Below are 17,910 nucleotides of genomic sequence, written 5' to 3' on the forward strand. Positions count from 1 at the left end.
ATAGCCATTCAAAGGTTACAAGAGTATAAATTTTAAAGTGCTACAGACTGCTGTCCCAGCTTAGAGAAACAAAACAAAAATAAGTCTTATTAATAATAAAGGGTACCATGAGAATTTCAGAGATATAGTAGTATACAGTAGTTACACCCTGTCTCAGGCCTTGTTATTACAGCAGGTGAAAAAAAAAAAAAAATCTAAGATTTCTAAATTGACAGTATGGCATTATCAGCAAAAAGCTGAGGGTTTGCAGGTCAATGCTGTGAATCAACAAACGGCTGCATAACAAAACAGTACACTGTATAAATGATTATTATCTTTATATCCCAAATCACTGCATTCCTCTCTCTGACACATAACCTCACAGAGTTTATAAGTGCTAGTCCCTTTGATAAGCCAGGAGTTCTTTGGAAACTAACTAGGATATTTTTATTTAGCAGAGAAAGATATAAATGAGATGCTTAACATAGGATAAAATAGGGCAGGAAGCTAACTTACTTCAAAACAGAATTACAACAATAATAAAACTTCAAAACTGCTACTGACCTTTTCATAATGTGTGCAGGTATTTCCAGAGACGGGAAGATGATGACTTTAACACGGCATCCCATTCAGCGATGCTCAATTAAGCTATTAGCCACCCACCTCTGCTTCAGCACAAGCGGCCACTGGATGTAACGTCTTTTGGCTGGCTGGCTGCTTCTTTGTCTGAATTAACTACTACATTTTAGCCCTGACAGTTATTTTCATCTCCATGTCCCATTACAGCGAAATCCAAGCCTCTGGTTCAGAGAGGATCTGGGGATGGGGGGTGGGCAGGGAGGCCGCCTCTCTGGGCTGAGCTCAGACATTAATTCCTCAACAGCACCAGATGGCTACAGCTAACCTTTACCAGCTTAATCTTTTGCCATTTTGATTACTGAGCGCTGCCACAGAGCAAATAAAAAATGGGACAGAGATGAGGTTTAAGATGTGCTGAATATTTAAAGCCAACCCTCCCAAACTCTTAAAAACTCACAAGTGTCGCTGAAGATTTTTCAATACTACTCTACGGAAGCTTTGGCAGGCTGGTTTGCAAAATTAATGGAAAGCCATGTTATTTCTGAGTCTCTGTAACAGACTCAGGTATCTTCTGTTGCTTTGAAAAACTTCAGACTAATAAACCGAACAACAGCTAACGGGGAGCCTCCAGTGATTTCAAAGGATGATGGATCTGTCCTATATTGCGCTTTCCACTTAGGTGGGTAGGAAGAATTTTTCAATCCTCTGGAAATCTTTGAGATACTGAAAAATAATTCCCATCCCAAACCAGGAAGAAAAACCAAAACCCTGGGTTCTTTAATTAAAAAAAAAAAAAAAATTTTTAAATCAGCCCAAGTCAGTAAAAATGTGTTATGAAACAAAGATACCTTTTGTGTTCCTTCTCTAATTAGCTGACACTTCAAAACAGGGTTTCATTTGTTGTTTAAAAAAGTTAAAAGGTTTCATTCATTTATTTCAATAATTCATTTCTTAAAAGTTACAGTCTGTTCCCAGGAGGGAAGTTGTTCCCCCTGCCTGCCCACATGCGCTCGGTCCAAGTGGCCCCGTAGCCAGGACGTGGCCTAGAACCATGCAAAGGAGGGTCCTGCAGCAAGAAGCCTATGATCTATTTCACCTTGTTCTCAGATTTAGGCAAAATACATATGGCCCAGCCAATTCCACTATAAAATGTCTCCAGCAGGATTCAAAAATTGCCAGAACCACTTATAAAACTCCCTGTTAGAAGACAAGGAGAGAAACTTAGATAAATCCAACCAAAAGATAACAAGATGGTTTATCTGGGAAATTCAGCATCCCCACTGGAGAGACTACACCAGAATTGGGCCATGTCCCTCTGACCCTGATTAATATCTCTTCACAACAAGTGAGACATGCCAGCTTCTCAGGACAGTGGGAATCCTCCACACACTTTTTCTGCCTATTTTTTGTGGTTCCATTTCACCCAAACATCCATTATTTCAGCTAATTAAAGGAGTGGCTCTACACTAAGATCTGCCTGCCAAGGCAGTGGAAAAGATGATGTATTGAGTACAAAAGACACCTGCATCTACAACATAGCTTATAATCAATGCTCACTGCCCCAAAAGGAAACTTAGAACCCTACAAAAGACCAGATCTGAAACACAGAAGAATGCTTCAAAGACAAAAATTCAGCACTGAGGGGATCTTTTTCACTATTATTGCATAATCCGGAATTATTTTTAAATTGTTTACATGCCAGTACCATGCACGGAAAGTGCTGATCTGCATTAAACATTTTCCAGCAAGCATACAGGATCTCGTAAAGGGCATGCTGACAATTTTACGTACAGCCATGCAAAGTGACCAATTATCACCAGAGCCATTGGAAATTTTCTATTTAGAAACACTCTTAACCTGCAAGGAAAAAAGCATTTGCTAATGCAAACCTGAAAGGAAAATATTAAGTCCCAGATGGAAAAATGCTCTGGACTCCTGCCTTTTTAAGGGGGTCCAACTGAATTACGAAAAACAGAGGCCTCCAAAGGCTTTAGCTCCACACTTACACAATTGTTTCTCTATCATCCAGGGTAATGGGGGAAGAGGGGACAGAAAAGCCTCAAATTTTAGTAACACTGAGACTCAGCAGTCTTTAGCGGGCAGTATCACAGATGCCTGAATGGCTGTGTGAAGCTGGCTGTCTGTCTGCCAGAGCCAGCACTGAGCTGGGGCTGAAAAGCTCTACCAGGTCTGAGCAGGCTCCCGCATTTGTGTGTGCACCTCCCAGATCCCCGGGACTCTGGAAATTATTTATAATGTCCAAGAAGCTAAAATGAAACCGAGCTGGTTATTTTTACTTTGCTGAAGTACAAAAGTGGCTACACAAAGCCATTACAAGGCAATGAGGCTGGAGAGAGCACAAAGAATTACACGCTGGAATATGACTGTCGGAGCAAACCCATCATGTCAGTGTGCAAATTACGTTGGAAAGCGCAAGATAGCTTCGGGGTCACTAATGATACCTGCAGCTATCCAGGGAAAAGGAACAAGGGCTGCTACATGTGATGGCCTGGGACATGCCTCTTCTCTTGCGCTCTGCAAGAGGACAGCTCTACCTTAGACATGATGCTCCCCACTGGTTGTTTTTCAAGTGCACGCACCACTTCCACTGACCTGGGCTATACCTGATGGAAGAGGGGCAGCAGGACTGCGATCCTCAGCACAGAGTCAGAGTGGAGGCAGCTCATCAGCACCATGACTGGGCACCCCTTCCTCCCACCTGGGCTGCAGGGGCTGCAGCCAGCCTGTTGTGTACTATGCAAATCCCCGTCCGGCCATGCATACCAGCACCCATCGCTCCACACCCCACCTTTAGTTTCACCCTCTCTGTTTATAAAGCTTCCTTAGCTGCAACAGATAACACCAAGACAACCTCCACATCCCGACCGAGTGGCAGCAGCCAACAGCAAACACGGGGCTGCTGCCTCCTCCTCCTCCTCTCTCTTCTCCTTCCGACTTTTCACCAAGCGGCTGGGTACCAGACACAAGCAGGCAGCCCTTCGCTAACCCTACCATCCCCAGCCTACCAGCACGATGAACTGGGCCGTTGTTGATGACAGTGATGGTTTTATTCTCTCCCCTGAGTACATGTGTCAGGCCTAAGCAGCTTCACGTGCACATATTCATCCCCTTTGATCTGTAGGAGCACTCAAAGCATCAGTGGCCACAACACATTTCTCAGAGGTCAGATTGTCTCATGAAGGCACCATCATCCCTGGTAGACACACTACTAGCCTTTGGGCAGGGAAGGAACGGGACGGGGATGACCTCCGGCAAGCACGGAGAAAGGCTGGCTCTCACAGTGAACGGGGATGTCCCACATCCCTCCTGTAATGCCCTCTTCGGGGTGCAAAGGATCAGCAAAGACCAGACCACAGAGAACATTGATGGTGTTAATCTCCACCCCCAAGGGAAAGAGATTGAGGGAACCAAGAGAGGTCCAAATGGCCAGAGAGCCAATTACTGCATGGAAAATACAAATGACTCAGCTGTAAGTGAAAGTTTCTATCTTTGTCTTTTGGCCTCAGTGATTTGGTTCCAATCCTACAGCTTGAATCATTCAGAAATATGCTTTTGCATGTAAGGCCAGCTATGCCACTCTTGCTTTCCAAATTTTAAATTGGAAGATATACATTAAGCGCACAGAAGTATGACTACACTTTTGGATCTTCTTTGTGTTCATTTCCAGGCATGGCTGGAAAGAAAGGATTATTAAATGATGAAAGGTGTCTCTAGTGAGACCACTCCTGTCCAACTGAATCAAATATTATAGCCATGAAACCAAACCAACATTGGATTTCATTTGAAACTTTGTAAAATAAAATTTCATGGCTAACTTTGGTTTCTGCATCAGTGTTTTCTCTCTTTCAAAGAAATAATTTGTTCAACATTCTTCTAAAAAAAAAGGTCATTAATTATTCACATTGGTGAAGCACCAAGTCATGGCCAGCTATGACCATGACTTCTGCTACGTCCTCCTTAGACATATATTTAAAGATAGCTTTAGAAAGAAGAAATGCTTTTAGCCCCAGCTGTGAGAGGCTACGTCTGGAAGAGTTCAAGGAGGGACTCCCTGTGTGCATGTGAGGTGAGGACAGGCCCAAGGTCTCTGCCCAGATCTCTTCTGAGTCCTAGTCCTCTACTGGCTCCACCAAAGACACATCCAGCAACTCCACACCTTGTTTGAGTTGAGAAAAGCAGCTCCTAAGCTTATGTTTCACTTTAATAACACATGTAAACACCCTCCTAAATGGAAAACCCATTTATGACATTCTAACCCAACTGCTGGTCAAAAATAATAGCACAGAAGCAGCCAATATCTATCTCTCCAGCCCCATGAAACTCCACGGATGCTACCGGGACAGACAAGCCCCAGTAGGTCTTTCAGAGAAAGGTGATGAAAATGGTAGGATGAAGCTCATAGCCACTCCATCAGGTCTCCTTGGGCCACAGCAGCAAGCCCAGTTCTCCATCCCTCCATCACATGGCAGGGGTCCTGGGTACCTGCTGTCACCTGCGTGGCCACCAGTATCCCTCCTCCTTTCCCCAAGGAGCACAGCAGGTTTCTTACAGAACCTGAACATACAAAGATTTTGGAAAGGCTGGCCAGAGAGGAGTAAAAAAGGGAAAGCAACATTAAAAAGATATGTAAAATACCTTGCACGACTCCAGTTTATCATGTTCAAGGAAGATTAAGGCAATCTGGAAGAAGTGGAGAAGACGAATCGAAGAAATGGATAGTCTAATTACAATTCTACAGATGAAAAGAGCTTGGCTTGTTGAGCCTGGAAAAATGAAGGCTGGACAGGGTTGGGACTACTGTCTATAAATACATCCAGAGGGAGACACCAGGGAAGGAGAAGAGCTATTTTTGTACAGGGTATGAATACATTTTGGCTGCCAATTAGAAGAAAGTTTAAAACTTTGGAGAAATGAGGCTTTGGAAGAGTCTTCTAGAAAAAGCAGAAGCACAGACAAGTCAACTCGCCTAAAACAGGCCTTGCATAAGGTTTAGGAGTGTTACACCAGGACACTGACCCACATACTCCTTCCAGTTCTACAGCCTGTGTTCCCACGTTACGCATGGGCTGAAGTTAACCCAGCTACCAAGCACTAACAGTTGTAACACATGAGACTGTAACAGCTTCACAGGCTACTTTGAGGGAAGTTTGTAGAAAGAGAGAATATCTTCTATTAAACAAACTGAGAGATCTAGGAAAAAGCAGACACATCTAAGGGAAGAAGCCTTTCAAGAGATTTGAGGGGGTAAACACCACATGCAGCAAAATCCAAGCTTGGTACATGTTAGACACAGTTCAATGTGATTCTTTAACTGTGCCTGCCAGCCTGATAAAATACCTTACTCTTTGCTATCCTCACTTCTCATTTATCACCAAGACAACAACAACTCTACATTAGTTTAGGTAAAAGTGTTGCATGCAGAGGAAAAGAAAATGCAATCAAGATATTGGATATGGTTGGCATCAAGAGAGTTGAACGGGCCATTTGGCAACAGCAGAGCCAAGGGAAGTGCAGAGCTGGGAAGAGCATCAGAGGAAAGAGATGAATATGATAGTCTGGAAAAGAAAAAAAAACTAAACAGTGGAGAAAGTGAGGCTCCACTCCAGCTCCTACTGAACTCAATGTCAGCACTTCCACCAGCTTCCATGCGAGCAGGAACAGATCCTCCAAGATGCTGGTTTCCGGGACAGAATATCTCAGAGGGAAGATTACCTTAACAGCTGTGTCTGGAGCAGAAGAGAAAGCCTGACGAAAAGACCTCTGCTGTTGGCCAAGACAGTGCTGGTCCTGAATCAGGCTGCATAGCGATGTGCTACCAAAGCTTTAATGGGGCCTACCAAAAAAAAAAACCACCTTCCCTCACTTGTGACAAAACCTACAAGTGGTAGAAGCGCCTGCATTTGCAGAGAGGGGGAATGGGGAGATATTTCCCTGATGTCTGGGAACACCAGCATTCATTTCAGTGCAGAGAGGACAAGGACTCTGCCTGGGAGGATGATATGTTCAAATAAAGGTACATGCTGTGAATCCGCTGCAGCCCACAGCATTTTTAGATGGCTGCTACAAGGTAGAGACAGCAAAATTAGGCAAGGCACATTTCATCCCCTTCCCATCAACCTATGATGAACTCTGATCCATTGCATCTGAGAACCTGGTCCAATCCATGCAAATGACTTTGATTTGATAGCTTTTATTCCCACACTGCCATCGTGTGAAAGGTCCAAGGTGCAAAACATAGGAGAATTGTGACCATGATTACAAGCCCACTTAAGGAACTAGACTTTTTTGTTTTTCAAGCTACATTTGAGATCTGAAAAGGGATCTTGCCCATTAGTGTTACCAAAAAAAAAAAAAAAAAAAAAAGTATGTTCCTGTTTGATGCAAAAATAAAAGCATTTTCAAAGGCTCTTTGATGTGCAAGACAGAAAGACGTGCAGGCAGATTCTGGAGGAGGTCTTGTCTTCAGCAATTACCAGCACTCTTTTTGAATCTTACTCCCCAGACAGAATTTTTATGTCAAGTAGATAATCACACTGCAGAGAGTATCAGCTCTAAACCTTGTGGCTTTTCAATTAAGCAGCAATAATCTCTAGTCAAAATACTCCTTAACCAAGATAGGAATAAAACAAATAACCCCAAAGCTAACTAACTGCAGGTGAAGCAATTCCAAAGACATACATGCTTTTGAAAGATTTCATTTTGAGCTCTTCTCGGGTAGCCATGCCAGTTTTCCAAGCGATATTCTGATCAGTAAAACAAGCAGTGATGTAATTTTCACAGCGACCACAAACATACCAAGAATATTTGAGCTAAATTTATCCAGACTTCTTGTTTGAATCACTGCTTTGGTTCGTTATTTTTCCATGATTTTCAACTATGCACAGAAAAGGAGTTGTGGACAGCCTGGGACCGAGCTTTCCCCAGCAGTATCCAAAATGCCAACCTTTATGCTTTGGAGCCTCATATTGACTATTAAAATTTTGAAATTAAACTGCTCCTCCAGCTCCCAACCCCAGGTCCCTGCTCCTTTCACCCTTTGCCTTCCTCCTGCCCTTCCTGTAGCAGACTGACCATTTCCCTTACCCTTGGGTGACACAACATGGGGCTTGTCTTTGTGGCCGAGAAGTTCCTGAAGCTTACCGCAGGTCTGCCACCCTCCCCAGCCGGAGAGGGAGAGTCGAAAAAGAGAGGACCTGCACCAGATTTCCCACTGCGCTGTGCAGCTCTGTGGCAGACCCCAAGTCCTGCCAGCCTGTCTGGAGCAACGGGTCCCACCACCACAAGTGTTGTACCAGTGTACCCGTGCCAGGAGAACTCAGGCTCGGGAAGGTTGTCTCGGCACCTTCACCAGCAGGTACACACGTCCCTGCAAAAAATATATAATCTACAAAGACATCACTGGGTTTTGCCCTCTCTTCCAACATGCATAGGGTAGGTATTCATCACACTGGGAGGAATTGGGTATTTGCAAAAACTGCAGCATAACCCCGAGATTTTACTACATCAACTTTGCTATTGTTCAATGGGAATCTTTTTCAACTGTCATATTTTAACATGGTCTGAATATGTCCTTGCTGATTCCATATCAGATTCACCGAGTTTGCCTGCATGTAGCTGTACATGTTTTAAGGGCAGTTTGTCATTTCTGAAAGCACACTTTTTTTTTTTTTTTTTTTTAACCAGAAGCTGCTGGCCCCCAGAGCCCCTCTGACTGCAGGAGGGCCTTTTGAATGTTGAGGGCCTTCCCTAATACTCAAAGACTATTTTTATAAGTGCTCCCTTTAAGGAAGAGCAAGGCACAAATTCAAAGCATGGACACACTTCTGTTGTGAAACTATCAGCAGCTTACATAAAAGGGCTGCTGCTGTGGTGATACATAATCATGCAAATAAGCAATTGCTGACCCACTAATCAGCACACAGACTTGGATTAAGGAAAGGAATTAAATATCAGCCTAACCTGATGTAAAATTCGAAACGGAACCTGTTAAGGGACAGACTTCACCTATACAGCAGACTGGGAGCTGAATGGTGTAAAATCCATCCCCCACACCCTCATCTGCAATGCAAACATTTCCTCCCAGTTAGCTGCCTTCTGCCAAGCAGAGCCCTGGCAGCCCCTTTATCGATCAGAGAAATGAAAAACAAACAAACCGCAGACTTAATGCTCTAAGGATCCCTGAAGATCTGATCCCAAGCCTGTTATGTTAGTGCAAAGACTTTAATGGGTTTTAGATAAGGCCCCCATAGGCTTTGGAGAGGATGAAAAAAAAAAAAAAAATTCATAGCACTTTCTTTAATGTAAGTATAAAATTGCCCGCAACATCACTGACAAAACAATAAATCAATTACAGGCCTGGTAAAGACTGAGTCGGTGTGAACACTATCAACTGCTTTTTCCTGACGGAGGACAACGGTTCTGACTATGACCACAGTGTCAACCCTCACCTGAGAGCTACTTTAGAATCACACATTAGCAACATCGTTAAGGAGTCTCTGTATACAGGTTCTAAGGGCCAAGGATTTTCCTTACTATCTCATCACCTTATCCTTGTTTTTTTCTAGGCTTCTTGATAGAGTTGTCGTAAGTTACATTTTAATGTAATACACCACCAATGCGTTTTAACTGGAAGGTGGAAGAATAAAGCTGTATAGCAGCAGATAATGCCAGACAGAGCTCAGATAAAAGATCAATGTTTTACTACTGTCTGTAAATCAAACTGGCTCTCAGGTTGGACTCTCTGCTCAATTAGCTTCCCAAGGTCTGCACCGCACTGCTGGCACTCCCAGCAGCTCTGCCTTCCTTGCAACAGCCCTCGAGTTCGAGAGTAGGCTGGCTTTGATGGCATTTATTGGGAAAAAGCTAGTCCTGCCACTGCTAAGATACTCCCTTAACTCCTGAGGAGCACAGCATCCACAAGCCAAACTACCACTTGTCACATGCACAAGAACACGTTTTCAAAAACAAATAGTTCTTCCAGATGCCTCTGTTTCAAAATACAAGGGACACCTTTTAAGGGTATGTCTGAAGAACATTGCTTAGTATCCAGACTCTGAAAATCAGTTCAGAGTGTCTTAAATTAGGCACCTAATTGTAAATGCCCTGGCATTCATTGCCCTTTTTGGATATCCAGGCTCAGTTCAGTGAGATGGTGCAACATGCGGCTGTGCTACAGTCTGCACAGGAGAGCAGGCTTAACCACATGCATTTTCTGCTGCAGACCAGCCTTCCGCATTAGCTTTTGGCCCCGTGTGAGATTGCACCACTTCTGTATGAAGTGTGTATTTAAATATGTTTAAAAATACAAGCCTATTACTGCTTTACTGGTGTACTTCCTATTCCTGTCTAGCATTTCCTACTTCTCCTTCTCCTATGCAGTAAGACTAACTCACATAAGATACCTGTTTTAATTTTTTGGCTTTTTTTTTTTTTCTTGTAGGAATACTTTCAATTCGCTGTTTGGACTCAAATTAACTTGCAGCTTAATGAGCAGGAAGAAAAACAGAAAACCTTCAAGGTTCATTTAGTCTGATCATATAGAACTTCAAGCAACCAACACACTTTGCAGGTCTCTAGTGCTCTGCACGCTCAGGTCACCTCCCAGATGCTCTCCTTGTCCTTCTCACCACCACGCTGTCTCAGCAGACTCAGGGTAATGTTACTATCTCCACTGCGTGGATGGAAAAAGCAGGACAGAGGGTGCAAGTACTTTTTCCCTGTTATACAGCACAACGTGCCACGGACGGGGCTAAGTCAACATGGCCCAAGACCTAGCTGCTGGCCCTAGCCCTGTGCACACAGCTGATGTAAAGATTTTAAGGCTTACATGGTGATTTCACGAGGAACGAAGTGATATCAGTGGTGCTGCCAACACTGATTTTCCCTTCCTCCTCTATTGAGCAGGAAAGATTTATAAGCAAAGATATTCACACTACCAAATGCACGTTCCTGCCCTTCACATTTAAGGCAACAAAATCGACTGTGCAGAACTACAAAGAAACGACAGCAAAGATCTCATCTAGAGATGCACCCCCAGCAGCAGGTGAGCTCTGCCTGCTATAAAGAAGTCAGGTTCTTCCTGTAGACTTTTATTTTTTAAGTAGATTTCACACTGCCAGACTGACAGCCTAGACGGCTAGTGTTATCCAGTAAGTACAAAACAGAGAGCAAGGGCAGAGTCTGCAAAAGTTTCCATCCCTCCACCTACAGTCCCGTCACCTCCTCAAACTGCCGCCCTACGACAAAGGCCTGGGCCACGTTTGCAAATGTCCTGCCCTCATGCAAACAGAGGAGCGATGCTGGATGCACAAAGCAATGTCTCAGGAGAATAAGCTGTTTCATTTGCTATAAGCTAACCTCAAGCTGTCACCATTCAATCCGTTGTGAAACTTTCCATATAAAATTGCACTAGCTCCTGAGCAGTCCCTCCTGTTAAAATGATGCTTTAACTCTTCCATTTAAACTCTTCTTACTTGCACTGGAGACTCTTCTACGACTCAGGAAGCGGCGGTGCAGGCAGCAGCTTTCCCTCTGAGTCAGTACTGAGCTGAGCCACGGCCCAGACGGGCTTGCAAAGGTCACTACCATCGTGGGTAGCTTCTTTCTGATAAAATATAAAGCCCTGTGAGCTGCAGGGTCACCACGGCACTTCTGAAGCACAGCTTTAAGAGCCTTTGGTCCACCCCAAATGCCAACTCAGGTCATTATATTCTGGTTACTTGTTTGCTCCTCCATTTTAATATTTAGGTCTCTTTTCCAGGCATACCGCACATGTGTATCTGTAATTCCCTGGACAGTTGAAAGTCACCAGCTTACAACAGATTTGTCTCAAAAGAAGTTTTGAAGGTTCATTTAGTTAACATCTTAAAGCTACTACAAAATTTCAAACAACCATCATTGGCATCGTTGTCCCTAATTATGTAATATTATATAAATTACAACATAACACCCCTTTTCAATGCTCATTTCTAGATTTAGCAGGCGAGAAAAGACACCCTCTGGCGTGTTTGAAGGATAATCCAATTCCACCTCCGAGACACACACAAGTGGCATATGAACGCTCTGTGACTTTGAAAAAAATTCTCAATAAGAGAGCAATAAGCTCTTTAACAAAAATATCCTTACACTTCAGAAGACAATGATTGCTTTTCTACGTGTTTGCTGAAGTGTCTCCTAGAAACTCATATGAGAATTACATCCTAGCTGTAAAATTTCGTAAGATTCAAAGAAACCAACCAGCCCGTAGAAAGGAGATCAATCTCTATTCTGTTCGAGGCATTCACACAGTGATATCTTTGGGCTTCCATTGTATTTCCTACAAGATTTGTATTATGTCACCTCCACTATATTATGTAGAGCTCTTTAACCAAGTTTTAAAAAAACCAAAACCCGTGCTTCATGAGAGACTGTAGCCGCCCCCGTATCTCTGCTCACTTTCCTTCTTTTAATTAGGACAAGATGAACAAATCTAGGAGAGGGGAAGCAAGGTTTGAGGCGGCAAGGAAGATGCTGACTGCACCCGAAACGGAGCATTATTCTGCACTCCAGTGACAAATACTGTCTGCGGACCAGCAGGTGCTCACCGGCATCATCAACCCAAGCCCAGCACCATCTCCAGAGGGTAGACATGGTCCAGTTCTGAAACACAGCTTGCCTGCTCTCAGGGTAAGTGGGCGTCCTGCTGGGATACAGGCAAGACCACTGCCTCAGCCAAGAGGAATAGCAGAGGAGGCACGAGCAGTTCAGGTGAGCCCTTGCATCATATGTTACATTTGCTAACTACAGTCAACGATGCTGTGAACCTATTCTCCACATGAAGACCTGGCCAAACGTATAGCTGTCAGGAAAAAACAAGCCCTAAAAATCTTAAAGGCTTTCAAATGACCAAGGCACTGGGTACACATGGTACCCGCTGGGAAGGTGCTTCCAGCACTGTGCCGGCCGTAATGCCGTGCTGATCCAACTGACCCCTCACAGAGCCACAAGCACCACCATGCTGTCCGTTAAACCCCTCACATCCACACGCCTGTTCTTCCTGCCCGAAAAAAAAAAGACTCCAAGCTTTGCAAGCACTAATGAGGTCGCTGGCGTTAAAGAAATTATCTGTGATCTCACTCCACTTCCCAGCGGTTCCCAATGAACGGAAGCAGGAGGCTGTATCTAGATTGTTAATAAATGCGTGTAAACAATAGGTTCAAATGTGGAGGCTGAATGAGTCACCGCGTTCCTGCGTTCAAGCTGTGTAATAGGATCCAAACGCAGAACAAAGACCAGTTAACTTAGGGAGTGGACCAGCTAGCTAATGATAATTATTCTTGGCAGAACTCAAACAATCCCGAAATAAAAATGAGTTTAAACACCTACAGTATGCTTATAAGGAGCAAATCCACCAGGGCAGTCCTGGATCTTAGGCTTTCCTAGGATCCCTTTGCCAGTGTTCCAAAACTGTTCATCAAATAAAATAACCCAGACATGTAGGTATAGAAGAGTTATACCGGTAAGGTTTGTATGCCTCCAGTTAACCAGTTTAATGGAATATATTTACGTAACAGAAACATGCAATAAAGTCAGAAGAAAAACTGAACTCACAAGGTAGAAAATGTACTCTTTTCACTTTTCACTTCATTATTCATAAACTAGTAGGTTTATTTGCTGTATCTTTAAACAGTGAGAAAAACTTGTCAAATTACTATTGCAGAATAAAAATTTAGCAATTCTTAACACTTGTGAATCATTAGCGCAGATTAAAATTCTTCTCATGGTTTATAGCTTAGTATTCAAGTGGAGATAATTTCTTCCAGAGAGAAACTCAGAAGACAGAATTTAAGAATTTTAAGAATATTCAATAAACAAATGCCCCTGATTATTATAGAAAGATACAATGCTAATTAACAAAAAAAATCAGTAACACAGAATAAGTAGCATACATACGGAGAAAGGAAAGAGTTCCCAGAGCTCCCTGTGACGCTGGTGAGAAACGTCTTCAAACAAGATAAGGCAGCCTCTGAATAAAGTATCAGGTTTTGCTTCATAGTTGCTGATAAAATCCAAAATAAGGCTGCAAAAACATTAGCTTCTACTGAAGCCTGCTTACTCACTACAAAGCGTCAAACACACCTTCATCCCACACTTAAAACGCAGATGCTGCCTCCTAATGAACTGCTTGTTGCAAGGGGGGAATACCGTTATACAATAACCAGAAGGCTGTTTCTTGATGCAGAAACATAACTGGGTTTTGACTCAGAGAAATGCAGCAGTGCCTTGGAGCTGAGCGTTTCAGCGATAAAAATCATCCAAAAATAATTTGGCTGTTCAGAAAAAAATTTAACAGGAAGCAACCTGAAGCATATGTCCCTTCTGAAAGAGAAATTTCCACCTATGGATTTATTACATTACATAAATGCAGACCTTCTAATCTAGCCCAACAATAAATCACTGACAGTAAAACCGGAGCAGGTTAATATCTGTTCAGCCTGAGAAATGATGCTCTGATTTTAGCAGCTTTCATACCCTGAATACACACTGCATCAGTGGCTGGGAATGTATTTGCATTCACACGCTGAAAAAGCACAGATCTTGTAAAACATATTTAGGAACTGGTGAGACGTGATACATATATTGACTAATTCCATAGGCCTTTGGAGAAAATCGGTCTTCAGAGGAATGCTATTCTTATCACCTGAATAGTTCAACATCATTCTCCTTGTAAGTAAAGTTCCTCGTTCTATACTGTAGATTTTCAAAGATTAGGGCTCAAATTACTGAAAGATCTTTCATATATTTAAATTTCATTGAAACCCAGTGGCAGCTGGCTACTGAGTTCTCTTAAAACCTTTCACTGCCCATCTGAATAGGAAAGAAAAGAAATTGTCCTATTTACCATTTTGTGGCTCCATGTTGCTCTCTCTGCAAATAGCGGATTCCTCAGTTCCCACACACCAGTACATTCTGGGTTGCAGTTATGAAGATCCAAGAGACAAACTTTCTGCAGCACTTAAAATTGAATAGTGTTGTCAAAGCCGAATGGTCTCCACCAAGTAAATGCAGGAGCAGAGCGACTGCTAGTAAGCACCATCCTGAAGGAACACCATTTACCCTGTTTAAAAATAAATAGTAAACCAAATTAATCTTTCTAGTATAGAAATTGCAAGATGCTTATTCCCCTGCACCCTAACACAGCTGTCTAAATTTTACTTTGCAGAAAGGCACTCACCGTCCTATGCAAATATAAATACAATTATTTTCATAATAGCTTTGTTAAGAGCATAATGTGAATCAACACAGGAGACTAACAATGTCTCCACTATAGAAAAGATAATGTTCCAAATTTTTCTCCATCAAAGCCGCTCAGTCTTTGGGCAGAGGGTGTGGGGGGTGGGCAGGAGTCACAGCTGCAGTTTCTGATTCTCCACAGGCTAGTGTAAAGGCAGAGCATTGAAACCATGCAGCACAGCTGGAAAAATCCTAAATGCAACCTCAAAACCTTTCCCATCCACAAAGACGACTGTGGCTCTTGTAAGACTCCACTGTGAGAAACTGAGAAGTACTGATGTGGTTACTGAGACAATCCTCTGTAGAAAAGAAAGAGGGCTAAGAGAAACACACCAGCTCCTTTCCCCTTTGCCCGGTCCTTTTAGAGAACTCTACTACCCTACAAGCGTCAGGCTTCTTCAAACATGCTCAGGGAGGCAAATCAGGCCCTTAGTAGCTCTTAAAGTTTGGCTTCTTCTGAACTGTCTTGCATAACAGCCAGCAGAAAACTGCACAGCTCAGTCTCCGAGGGCATTTCCAGCTCTTTACCTCTTCAAAGCTGCACACCTGTAATTTTCTCTCTTTTAACGCATCTTCCACAGAGGTTAAAACTACGGGTGAATTTGGAGCATGTGCCCAACCAGCATCAGCGCTCCTTCATTTTCTGCTTTCAGTTTCAGTCAGTAAACGCCTCTCAGACATAACGTGATGCCCCTCACCTTTGACTCTTACTAGTTTTTCTCATGTCTGGTGCGAGATGCTGAAGTTTTGATTGGAGGCTCTAATTCGACAAAGCATGTAACCCACCTCCCGCTTCGGCCAGCAAGACCCAAGAATATCCCTAACTCTCCCTGAGCACAGTTGGCTTCCTGGGTTGGGATCAAAGGCCAAGGACAATACAAAAATACACTGATCCATCACCACTCTCCAGGAAGCTTTCTGCTCCTCCCTTGTTACATAGGGTTTTAACCACCAGCCGACAATGTTAAAAATCACTGCTACATCAGTTGTTTCTAGGCAAATATTTGAATTTTAGGTGCACTTGGAGCAAAACTCAGCTTCTGGTGACCCCTACTTTGTGGTGCCTGGCAGCAGGAACCAAAACTCACACCCCAAGCGCTGCGCACGCCCCTGCGCCCTGCAATCCGGGCATTGGGTGCTGCCACAGACCGCGATTTGGTTCTCTGGTGTTTTTCAGAGGTGGGAAAAATAATTTGGGTGCCATATGGCAAATAGTGATACGGACTGAGAGACCTGGGTCAGGCTACATGCAAGCACTTTCACACACACCCCACAGCTAAACACCTCCTGGCTACAACTCCAGATGGATGCAGATGCCTGAGCTGCCGAGCAGCCATCCCTCCCTCCACACCACAGACTGCAGCGGCAGCTCGTCTCCCACGTCAGGCCCTGGCAGCTCTCGCACCCCAACGCAGCAGCAGTTGGGCACATGTAAGACGCTGAATTTGGCAGCTTTCACCCACACAAGGAGGGGAGGCTGTGGGCTGCTGCAGGAGGCCGAGATGGAGGTGGTCCCTAAGGCCAGATCCAGCCCATGAACTGGTGAACTGGGCCATGTTGGTGGAGGACCAGATTCTGCCCTGGAACGTGCCGAGTTCTCACCGGAGTCAGCTTGGCTCCTGGGCCAAGCTTCCCTCGGCCACGCTGGCAGGCATAGCTGCCGCACTGGGACCCCACGTCTCTGCCATGTTGTGAGTCCGATACCACAGGCAGAGGTGCTGGCGAGGCTCTCACGCCTCCCAAAAGCTGTCCATCTCGTTAGCTCTGAAAATGGAGAGGATGTGATGCTTCCAGCAGCTGCCTCCCCTGCACCCTCACTATAAATGCACTGAGCAGCTACAGTAAGAATAAATACTTCCCCATGCAAAGACCATGCTAGTCTGTTGAGGCTAGCTCTTTTTAGCAGATGCTGGTTTCTGAAGCAGTTCCTTGCTGCACGACGGGGCACACCATGTGCACTCACAGCAACTGTACAAGAAACACTGAATAGGGGTCAGTGTGGACCACAGAGGCTTGAAAACCATCCCACTCCTGATTTTTAGCTTTCTACTCAGCTTATTCCCCAGGATGAAATTTTCCTCACATATAGTGAAAGGAAAAAACTTTCAGGAAAAATAATAGTGTGGTTTTGATAATCAGTTCCCTTTAACTGCAAGTAGGACACTAAATGTTGTAGCCATGCGTGTTACTGCCACACAGCACCCATGTAGGCAGTATTTCCATATTTCAGGACCTTTGTGTATATAATTAAAAAAACCCTACAGTGCTTTTACCTTAAGCAAGATACACTCAACTGTAACACATGCAAACACCATGTTTTAATTTGATTTAGGGAGAGAGATCCTATGGGCTCTGCAGAATCTCATTCAGCAACTACGCAGCATATACCTGAATGCTGATTTAACCCCATTTCACACACTCCCAGTTTCTCTCCTGAGACCTGCTACTGCCAGCTGTCAGATAGTGTCCCAGCGTGTCCGACCGTGCCTGTCCCGTCCCGAGCACCTCCTCTCCACTTTGCCACCCCGTCCAGTCTCACCCCGTGCAGAAATGCAGCAAGGCACCCAGAAACACCACGGTTTGCCCGAGATCGCTTCCCAATTGACAAGAAACCTGCCAAAACTTCAGTTCTTTGCTCAAACCACCTGCTGTTTCTGAGAAGCCCATCTGGGGCTGGGCGCTGCGATGGGTATCACCACGGATCTAGAGAGGCCCACACATTTGCTCAAACCACCTGCTGTTTCTGAGAAGCCCATCTGGGGCTGGGCGCTGCGATGGGTATCACCACGGATCTAGAGGGGCCCACACACCACCTGGATGGAAACGCACGGCGGCTCTTCTGCCGGCCATCGCACAAGGCAGGGTGAGGCCAGACCTGGAACCAAAACTGCCCGATGCCCGCCTGGGGACACGCCAGCTCGGCGGGACGCGCATCCTTCGTCCTTCGGTGAGCTCTGCGCAGAAAGCGGCAAACCAGCCCCCTTCTCCCCACACCACAGCTGCCGGCTGAGGAGAAATAAGGCAGTACACCCCGATTCGGGGTGTCTCATAACTCTTTCC

At 44.4% G+C, this 17,910-nt stretch overlaps 1 protein-coding gene across 1 annotated transcript in view; it reads right to left on the reverse strand.

Annotated features, from left to right (window-relative positions):
- The window catches only part of LRRK1 (leucine-rich repeat kinase 1), a 76,803-nt gene extending 62,278 nt beyond the window's left edge, over window positions 1–14,525 (reverse strand). The window contains exon 1 of the mRNA XM_009584494.1: window positions 14,459–14,525. Within this exon, the coding sequence (XP_009582789.1) occupies window positions 14,459–14,525 (67 nt within the window). The remainder of the gene's footprint in view (window positions 1–14,458) is intronic.
- Window positions 14,526–17,910: the final 3,385 nt, after the last annotated feature.

Source organism: Fulmarus glacialis, unplaced genomic scaffold (assembly GCF_000690835.1).
Source record: "Fulmarus glacialis isolate BGI_N327 unplaced genomic scaffold, ASM69083v1 scaffold4999, whole genome shotgun sequence".
In the NCBI taxonomy this organism is placed as follows: Eukaryota; Metazoa; Chordata; class Aves; order Procellariiformes; family Procellariidae; genus Fulmarus; species Fulmarus glacialis.